The sequence below is a fragment of the Oncorhynchus mykiss genome, chromosome 18, assembly GCF_013265735.2.
Source record: "Oncorhynchus mykiss isolate Arlee chromosome 18, USDA_OmykA_1.1, whole genome shotgun sequence".
Lineage (NCBI taxonomy): Eukaryota > Metazoa > Chordata > Actinopteri > Salmoniformes > Salmonidae > Oncorhynchus > Oncorhynchus mykiss.
Genome location: NC_048582.1, coordinates 13864928 through 13874883, shown reverse-complemented (window position 1 = coordinate 13874883; position 9956 = coordinate 13864928). Strand labels below are relative to the sequence as shown.

Genomic DNA, 9956 nt, shown 5'->3' with positions numbered 1-9956 from the left:
GTTATGCTATTTTGATACCTGAGCAGACAAGGTGAAAAATATGTTGATGTTGTTGAGCAAGGCACTTACCTCTAATTTGCTCCAGGGGCGCCATACTACTATGGCTGACCCTGTAAAACAACACATATCACTGTCTGCACCTATCCGGTGTTTGTGACAATAAAACATTATTTGTTTGATTTCTTTCACTCCCTGAGCACTAGTTGATGACGTGGACGTGAAATGTGGCAGCCCCCCACACTTCTATAATGACAATACTGATGATTCCTCAATGCAGGTGCAACCTCTTGTCTCCCTCTACTGGTCATACACTACTAGTACATGTTCTCATGATGCGGTACAGAGCTCAATTCAGCCTCTGCCCCGCTATTGCGTCTCAGACCACATTTTCGGATCAAGCATAAATTGGCTCTTAGCCACGGCCTCGCGAGCGTTACAGGTGCGCGCCAACAGGTGATTTTGATTCGATTGTCACAAAACGCCTAGTTTAGGTTTCAACACAACAAGAAAAATGGATATCTCAAAGATTTCCGTTGCAAACAGGAGAAACAGAAATGCAACCAAAGGGAAAAAAGCTACTCACAAGTCAAATGTTTCACCGGCGATCAGTAGACTCATTCGAGACCCTTCAAATCATATTCCATTGGGACGACAACTTCAGAGGACGCCGCCAACGTCAGAGTTGAAAATAACTCGGCCTTTGAGCTTTGAAACACAAGCGGTAGGCCGAATCCCTTTCACCACACTTCTGCCCTTCTTTGTGAGGCATTGGAAAACCTCTCTGGTCTTTGTGGTAGATTCTGTGTTTGAAATTCACTTCTCGACTGAGGGACATTACAGATACAGTAATTGTATGGGTGGGGTACAGAGATTAGGTAGTCATTGAAAAGTCATGTTAAACACTATTGCACTGAGTCCATGCAACTTATGTGACTTAAGCACATTTTTACTCATGAACTTATCTTGGCTTGCCATAACAAAGCAGTTTTAATTAATTTGTGAAAATTCCTAAAAACATCATGATTCCACTTTGACATTATAGGGTATTGTGTTTAAGCCAGGGACAAAATTGCGGCTGTAACAACTAAATGTAGGAAAAGTCTAGGGGTGAATACTTTCTGAAGGCACTGTAAAACCGCAGTGCGCCTAGACAGGGCACCTATTGGTAAACGGGTTAAACATGTAAAAAGTAGACGTTGAATATCCCTTTGAGCATGGTGAAGTTATTAATTACACTTTGGATGGTGCGTCAATACACCAAGTCACTACAAAGATACAGGCGTCCTTCCTAACTCCGTTGCCGGAGAGGAAGGAAACTGCTCAAGGATTTCACCATGAGCTCAAAGGCTACTTTAAAACAGTTTGAGTTAAATGGCTGTGATAGGAGAACTGAGGATGGATCAACAACATTGTAATTACTCCACAATAGCAACCAAGGTGAAAAGAAGGCCCACACAGAATGCAAATATTCCAAAACATGCATCCTGTTTGCAACAAGTGACTAAAGTATTACTGTAAAAAATGTGGCAAAGCAATTTAACTTTTTGTCCTCAATACAAAGTGTTATGTTTGGGTCAAATCCAATAAAAAAACATGAGCTGGCGCACACCCAGAAAAAATGATTTAGTTTAAAGGTGCTGACTAAGGGAGAATAAACTGTAAGCTATAAAAACAGTCACACACTCAGTTTGTATAACCTCCCAGTAATTTGTAGGTAAAAAAAACAAATGTTTCGGCATCACTGTGCCTTCTTCAGGGTGGGGAAAATCCAATCCAACACATTACTGAGTACCACTGTCCATATTTCTAAGCATAGCGGTGGCCACATCATGTTATGGGTATGCTTGTAATCGTTAAGGACTGGGGAGTTTTTCCGGATTAAAAAAAATGGAACGCAGGTAAGTACAGGCAAAATCCTATTGGAAAACCTGGTTGTCTGCTTTCCACCAGACACTGGGAGATGAATTCATCTTTCAGCAGGACTGTAACCTAAAACACAATGCCAAATCGACACTGGAGTTGCTTACCAAGAAGAGTGAATGTTCCTGAGTGCCTGAGTTAGTTTTGACTTAAATCTGCTTGAAAATCTATGGCAAGACCTGAAAATGGTTGTCTAGCAATGATCAACAACCCATTTCACAGAGCTTGAAGAATTTTGAAAAGAGGAATGGGCAAATGTAGAACAATCCAGGAGTGGAAAGCTCATCCAGAAATACTCACAGGTGTTATTGATGAAGGTGATTCTAATGTATCGACTCTGGGTTTTAATACTTATCTAATCAAGATATATATTAGTGTTTTATTTGTTGTACATTTTTTACAAATGTTATAATTTTTCTTCCCCTTAGTATTTTGTGTCTGGTTGACAAATGTAAATTAAATACATTTTAATCCAAATTGTATCACAACAAACTGTAAAATCAAGGGGTGTTAATAATTTATGAAGGCACTGCAGTTTGTAGGCCATACATTTTCATCCAAATTTTATCACAACAAATTGTAAAATCAAGGGGTGTGAATGCTTTATGAATTTATGAAGGCACTGTAGTTTGTAGGCCAACTTAAGCCAATTATTGTGGAGGGTAGGTCTAGCCAACAAATTAATTTCTATCCGTTACCATTTTGTCTTTCCATCCAGATTGAAACCACCCCTGGGCAAGAGCCCTTGTCTCCCGCGTTAAATATGACCATGGACCTTTACACAATCGAGCCTGCAGAAACTGAAACATGCCGACGGTCTCGCATCACTTCAAGCACACGTGGGTGTTTCCTATATTGTTCACAATCCTATAGCTGTATATTTGCACCAATATGTGATTTGATATGTCTGAGGTGACAAACATAAACACACACAGGGGTGTCGTGCACCCCCAAAATCTGAGGGGCCACAAAGTACGTGAGGATTGGAGGGTGGTCTGGAGGGGGGCTAGGCCCCATCTGCAAGTGGGTGAATTTAGCCTGAAATGGCTTTTTCCTGCAATTTAGAGCCATAATCCTTATGCTTAATTCTATGTACAAAAATGTATATTTTTCTGCATATGTAACCATACTAGAGGTCGACCGATTAATCGGAATGGGCGATTAATTACGGCCAATTTCAATTTTTCATAACAATCGGAAATCGGTATTTTTGAGCACCGATTTACCGATTTAAAAAAAAATATATATATATATATATATATTTTTTTTTTATACCTTTTATTTAACTAGGCAAGTCAGTTAAGAACACATTCTTATTTTTAATGATGGCCTAGGAACGGTGTGTTAACTGCCTTGTTCAGGGGCAGAACGACAGATTTTCACCTTGTCCGCTTGGGGGATTCAATCTTGCAACCTTACAGTTAACTAGTCCAACACAATAACGACCTGCCTCTCTCTCGTTGCACTCCACAAGGAGACTGCCTGTTACGCGAATGCAGTAAGCCAAGGTAAGTTGCTAGCTAGCATTAAACTTATCTTATAAGAAACAATCAATCATAATCACTAGTTAACTACACATGGTTGATATTACTAGATATTATATAGCGTGTCCTGCATTGCATATAATCTGACTGAGCATACAAGTATCTGACTGAGCGGTGGTAGGCAGAAGCAGGCGCGTAAACATTCATTCAAACAGCACATTCGTGCGTTTTGCCAGCAGCTCTTTGTTGTGCGTCAAGCATTGCGCTGGTGTAACCGAAGTGAAATGGCTAGCTAGTTAGCTTGCGCTAATAGCGTTTCAAACGTCACTCGCTCTGAGCCTTCTAGTAGTTGTTCCCCTTGCTCTGCTTCAATGGTGGCTGTTGTCGTTGTGTTGCTGGTTCGAGCCCAGGGACGAGCGAGGAGAGGGACGGAAGCTATACTGTTACACTGGCAATACTAAAGTGCCTATAAGAACATCCAATAGTCAAAGGTTAATGAAATACAAATGGTATAGAGGGAAATAGTCCTATAATTCCTATAATAACTACAACCTAAAACTTCTTACTTGGGAATATTGAAGACTCATGTTAAAAGGAACCACCAGCTTTCATGTGTTCTCATGTTCTGAGCAAGGAACTGAAACGTTAGCTTTCTTACATGGCACATATTGCACTTTTACTTTCTTCTCCAACCCTTTGTTTTTGCATTATTTAAACCAAATTGAACATGTTTCATTATCTACTTGAGGCTAAATTGATTTTATTGATGTATTATATTAAGTTAAAATAAGTGTTCATTCAGTATTGCTGTAATTGTCATTATTACAAATAAAGAAATAAAAATCGGCCGATTTAATTGGTATCGGCTTTTTTGGCCCTACAATAATCGGTGTTAAAAAATCAGAATCGGTCGACCTCTAAACCATACCTCTTGAGCTGTCTGTATCCTCTTGACTTGCGGTTCTTTTTTTGCTAATATCTGGGTAAAAGATTGAAATGAATTGAGTCTTATTCAGTTCATTGAGTAATTGCTTGCTTTCCTAAAGTCTTCCAACCTTGCCAGCAGGCATGCCAAATATTTCTGTAGTTGTCACGTGCTGAATACAACGTGTTTAGACTACAGTGAAATGCTAAGATGGTTAGACAAGCTAGCTACTCTGATTAGTAGCCTGAAATGGCTTCTTGGTAGCTAGTTATGAGGTTGGGAGATTGAGAACATTTCTGGCCTAGCTAAAACCAACTTCATAAAATTGCTAGGTGGCTAGTAGTATTTCAGAGAAACAACAACTATATATACAGTTGAAGTTTACATACACTTATGTTGAAGTCATTAAAACTCATTTTTCAACCACTCCACACATTTCTTGTTAACAAACTATAGTTTTGGCAAGTCGATTAGGACATTACTTTGTGCATGACACACAACTTCTTCAACAATTGTTTAACAGACAGATTATTAAATTTATAATTCACTGTATCACAATTCCAGTGGGTCAGAAGTTTACATACACTAAGTTGACTGTGCCTTTTAAAGAGCTTGGAAAATTCCAGAAAATGTCATGGCTTTAGAAGCTTCTGTTAGGCTAATTGACATAATTTGAGTTAAATGGAGGTGTACCTGTGGATGTATTTCAAGGCCTACCTTCAAACTCAGTCTCCCTTTGCTTGACATCATGGGAAAATCAAAAGAAATCAGCCAAGACCTCAGAAAAGCGATTTCCAAATGCCTGAAGGTACCACGTTCATCTGTACAAACAATAGTATGCAACTATTAACACCATTTGACCACGCAGCCGTCATACTGCTCAGGAAGGAGACGTGTTATGTCTCCTAGAGATGAACGTCCTTTGGTGCGAGAAGTGCAAATCAATCCCAGAACAACAGCAAAGGACCTAGTGAAGATGCTGGAGGAAACGGGTACAAAAATATCTATATCCACAGTGAAACGAGTCCTATATCGACATATTCTGAAAGGCCGCTCAGCAAGGAAGATGCCACTGCTCCAAAAGCCAGACTACGGTTTGCAACTGCATATGGTGACAAAGATTGTACTTTTTGGAGAAATGTCCTCTGGTCTGATGAAACAAAAATAGAACCGTTTGGCCATAATGTCCATTCGTTATGTTTGGAGGAAAAAGGGTGAGGCTTGCAAGGCAAAGAACACCATCCCAACCATGAAGCACGGGGGTGGCAGCATCATGCTTTGCTTCAGGAGGGACTGGTGCACTTCACAAAATAGATGATTAGAAATTTGTGGGCAGAACTGAAAAAGTGTGTGCCAGCAAGGAGGCCTACAAACCTGACTCAAATCTGACCAGCTCTGTCAGGAGGAATGTGCCAAAATTCTCCCAACTTATTGTGGCAGGCTACCCAAAACGTTTGACCCAAGTGAAACAATTAAAAGGCAATGCTACCAAATACTAATTGAGTGTATGTAAACTTCTGACCCACTGGGAATGTGATGAAATAAATGAAAGCTGAAATAAATCCTTCTCTCTGCTATTATTCTGACATTTCACATTCTTAGGATCACCACTTTATTTTAACTGACCTAAGACGGGGAATTTTTACTAGGATTAAATGTCAGGAATTGTGAAAAACTGAGTTTAAATGTATTTGGCTAAGGTGTATGTAAACTTCCAACTTCAACTATATATATTAATTAACAGGACAGATCTGAGGGGGCACGTGCACCTGTGTCCTCTGAACACACATTTTCATTAATTATCCAATTCTTATCTATTTTAATATAGTCCTATGCCACATGATACTACTGTAGGTCTATAAATCTCAATGTTTAATGCTTTGGTTTATGATGGTGCAGAAGCTTGTAATGAAAATTATATTATTAGCACGATCCACCAAATGTTATCAATGTACATGTTCAGTCTGTTCAGGCAGTGTGCTGGAAGAGGACCCCTACTCATTGATAAGAGGCATGCAGGGCTATGAGGTTACCCCAGCAGACCTTGTATTCCTGAAGAGAGCCAGGCAGGAGAGGCAGATCAACGCCTTACAGGTGAAATCCATATATCTGATGGTGAAAATACCCACTTGATTATTTTAATGACTGATGCTCATGGTACCTCAAATTGAAATTACGCAGCCATTTTGTGCTGCTTTGATCACACGTGTTCTTTATTCGCGCAGATAGCAAAATGTTTGCGTTTTCTCCAGTTTGGTTCAGTTTGCAACTAACAGTGTTTTGCAATGATAACGAATGTTTCTATTGGACAAATTCAGGTAGGTTTGGTTCCATTTGGTTCCTAGTGAATACACCCCATTAGGGCCTTCTTGATACAGTTGAATTATGTTATGTTCAAGGCTGTCATGGTGTTTCCTATGCAGAGAGAGCTGGATGAGTTACTGAGGCAGCGGAGGAACCAGATGCTGGCCAGGGATCTGTCCTTGGCCTCCAGAGAGAAGATCCAAACTGACCTTGATGAGGCGAGGCCACATGTTACTGTACAGTACTGTAGCTACTAGGGATGTGACAAATGTACAATTGTTCCTAACTTTTAAACTGCCGTTATGTTTATACGCTAAGAACTCAGATATGGTCCTTCGTATGACCCTGTGAGTGTCATCTTTTAGCTAGGCAAGACTGAGGTAGACTGAACTGCATTGCCCCCTAGTGGTCATACCAATGTTTTTTTTCTTTCTATATAGAAAAAAAAAAACATTGGTATGACCACTAGGGGGCAATGCAGTTCAGTCTACCTCAGTCCTGCCTAGCTAATAGATGCCACTCATCTTACTGCTGTCTCCCACCCACTCAGCAACAATGATAGTTAATGCTGTTTTTTAATGCCATGTTTTCTGGACTTTGCTACTGTCGCTTCCTGTCTCTCTCTGACATTTCTCCAACTGTTAAATATGAGGACGTACGGAGCGCTTTTATATCCGTGACTAATCATTTGAAAGATTCATAATTCCTAATAACGTTACAGCATTGTTGTTAGGTATTTGTTACATTTGTATTTTTCCCTTTGATGATGATGGGGATCTGTTAGTGGTAGTTTTGTGATAACTACACTGAAGGTTATTCCGTTAGGGATTTTCTCCTTTAAACGTTCACACCACTACTAGATACTGTCCTATGCTGAATGTCATGTTGTCAACCTCTGAAGTTATGACCTTGAGTTAACACTGCCTCTTAACTTTAATCTTATCATTTATCTATACAAATGTTTATATATTGATGATTTTCACACACTCATATTCGTAATGTTTGTGGATATGTCGCCGCATTCGCTGAAAATTGTTCTGTTGGACATCACGTTTCAGATCCTGTCCTGTGAGCAGACTGTTCAAATGGGGCAAGTGTTCCTCTCGAGGAAGCTGAGCTCAACGGAGGTAGAGGCCCTGGACTCCAAGTCCCTCCTGGCCCAGATAAAGACTGCTGATGTCCAGCAAGCTGTAGAGGAGGAACAAGCTGAGATCACTGCACTAGAGAACAGAGTGGCCAGAGCCCTGGAGCTCAGGTAGCTAGCTATCTCACTTCATGTTACTGCAGTGGCCAGAGCCCTGGAGCTCAGGTAGCTAGCTATCTCACTTCATGTTACTGCAGTGGCCAGAGCCCTGGAGCTCAGGTAGCTAGCTATCTCACTTCATGTTACTGCAGTGGCCAGAGCCCTGGAGCTCAGGTAGCTAGCTATCTCACTTCATGTTACTGCAGTGGCCAGAGCCCTGGAGCTCAGGTAGCTAGCTATCTCACTTCATGTTACTGCAGTGGCCAGAGCCCTGGAGCTCAGCTAGCTATCTCACTTCATGTTACTGCAGTGGCCAGAGCCCTGGAGCTCAGCTAGCTAGCTATCTCACTTCATGTTACTGCAGTGGCCAGGATCATATTTATTAGGCACCAAATGGAAGAACATTTACTGGACAAGGGGCAGGAAAACAGGCAGGGACTTGCAATAAGAAGCATTAGTTTTTGTTCTGATGCAAAACGTTTTGCTACAGTGTGCCTTAATGAAAATGACCCATGGAAGACATGGCCAGTGTGCAGTTTGTTGATGTTTACAGAAACAGGAGTTCTGGCTTTATATTAATATTATTGTTTCTAATTTCAGAGAGAGAGGGGAGCAAAGACAACAGGAGATTGAGAATCGGAACAGAGCCATCCTCACGAAAAAGGTGCTATTTGTTCAACACTTGTCACCATGTAGTGTTTAGTTATACGATGAATCCCCTAGAGTACTGTACGGTCATGGGCCAGTTCTTTCTGGACATGTATAACTGAGCACTGCTTCATCTTTAAGGCAAACATCAAGCATCTGATGAAGGAACTATCAGAGCTCAAATCCCAGCTGGCTGGGGCAGAGGTAAGTCTGTATGTAATAAGCTGTCTGACCTTGTGGTGTCTGGGGTGTTGGGAATTTTCAGTCACATTGAAAAATATGTGTACTTCCTCAAGAGATTCAATGAGAAAGTTCCTTGTGACTTCACAGGAATCTTTGCTAGCCATTCAAGGCAAGATGGACACTTTGAAAGACACCGAAAAAGAGGAAGACACAGGTCCCCAGGAGGCATTGCAAGTCGCCCCAAGCCAAGCAAAAGCTCCCAAAAAGGCACCCAAGACAAAAAGGAATGGTGGAGAAACAATTACCCAACAGGCTTCTCATGTCCGAATTAAAGCTGAAAATACACCTACCATAGTTGGAGAGCCACATATGGCCAGTGGTCTCAGACGATCTAAGAGAATAGCTACCAAGAAGAGCTGCGTTGAGAATAAGCCTGTTTTAAGGAAAACTCGCCCTGTCAAAGCAAGCATTTCACTTTGAGAATTTTTCTCCACTTTTCCTGAAACTTTTGAGTTTTAAGGAGTTGTTTTGGCTTGTTTGGTACTGTGGTTAGGTTTCCATCCATTTGACAACAGATTTTAATGCAGATATTCAAAAGTCCGCACAGAAACATTATATGCATTTTTCCCACCAGTGGATAGTGTTGTGCGTGACAGTGCACATAACACTTTTGCGCTTAAGTTTTCATGTACAGAATAAAATAAAACAGACGTTTTAATGTGTTTCCATAGCATTTTCAATTCTATGGATGATTTTGTCACACAAACTGCAATAAAAAGCACACTTGCCCAACCTTGTTTTTAGCCCATTCTCTATAGACTACTGTGTGCTGATAAAGTGGACAGGGTAGGTTATACACTGAGTGTACAAAACATTAAGAAGCTCTTCCCATGACAGACTGATCAGGTGAAACCTATGATCCCTTATTGATGTCACTTGTTCAATCCACTTCAATCAGTGTAGATGAAGGGGAGGAGACGGGTTAAAGAAGGATTTTTAAGCCATGAGTCATGAATTGTGTGTATGGGACATTAGAGAGGAATGGACAAGACAAATGAACAGGGTACGGTAGTAGGTGCCAGGCACACCGGTTTGTGTCAAGAACTGCAACGCTGCTGGGTTTTTCATGCTCAACAGTTTCCCATGTGTATCAAGACTGGTCCACCAGCCAACTTTACACAACTGTGGGAAGCATTGGAGTCAACATTGGCCAGCATCCCTGTGGAATGCTTTCAACACCTTGTAGAGT

At 40.9% G+C, this 9956-nt stretch overlaps 1 protein-coding gene across 1 annotated transcript; it reads left to right on the top strand.

Moving 5' to 3' along the window:
* Positions 1-321: 321 nt before the first annotated feature.
* On the top strand, positions 322-9500 carry LOC110495488 (early endosome antigen 1). The gene is made up of 8 exons (XM_021570762.2): positions 322-721; positions 2639-2759; positions 6293-6423; positions 6753-6851; positions 7692-7888; positions 8477-8540; positions 8666-8728; positions 8855-9500. Exons 1-8 carry the CDS (start codon positions 512-514, stop codon positions 9185-9187), a joined length of 1218 nt encoding a protein of 405 aa, XP_021426437.2. The 5' UTR covers positions 322-511; the 3' UTR covers positions 9188-9500.
* The last annotated feature ends 456 nt before the right edge of the window (positions 9501-9956 follow it).

Excerpts from the sequence above, each read along its gene's own strand:
- LOC110495488 (XM_021570762.2), top strand. The coding sequence starts at position 512 with ATGGATATCTCAAAGATTTCCGTTGCAAACAGGAGAAACAGAAATGCA. Across the intron at positions 6,424-6,752 it reads GGCAGATCAACGCCTTACAG|AGAGAGCTGGATGAGTTACT; the intron begins GTGAAATCCATA and ends TTTCCTATGCAG. Across the intron at positions 7,889-8,476 it reads GCCAGAGCCCTGGAGCTCAG|AGAGAGAGGGGAGCAAAGAC; the intron begins GTAGCTAGCTAT and ends TTCTAATTTCAG.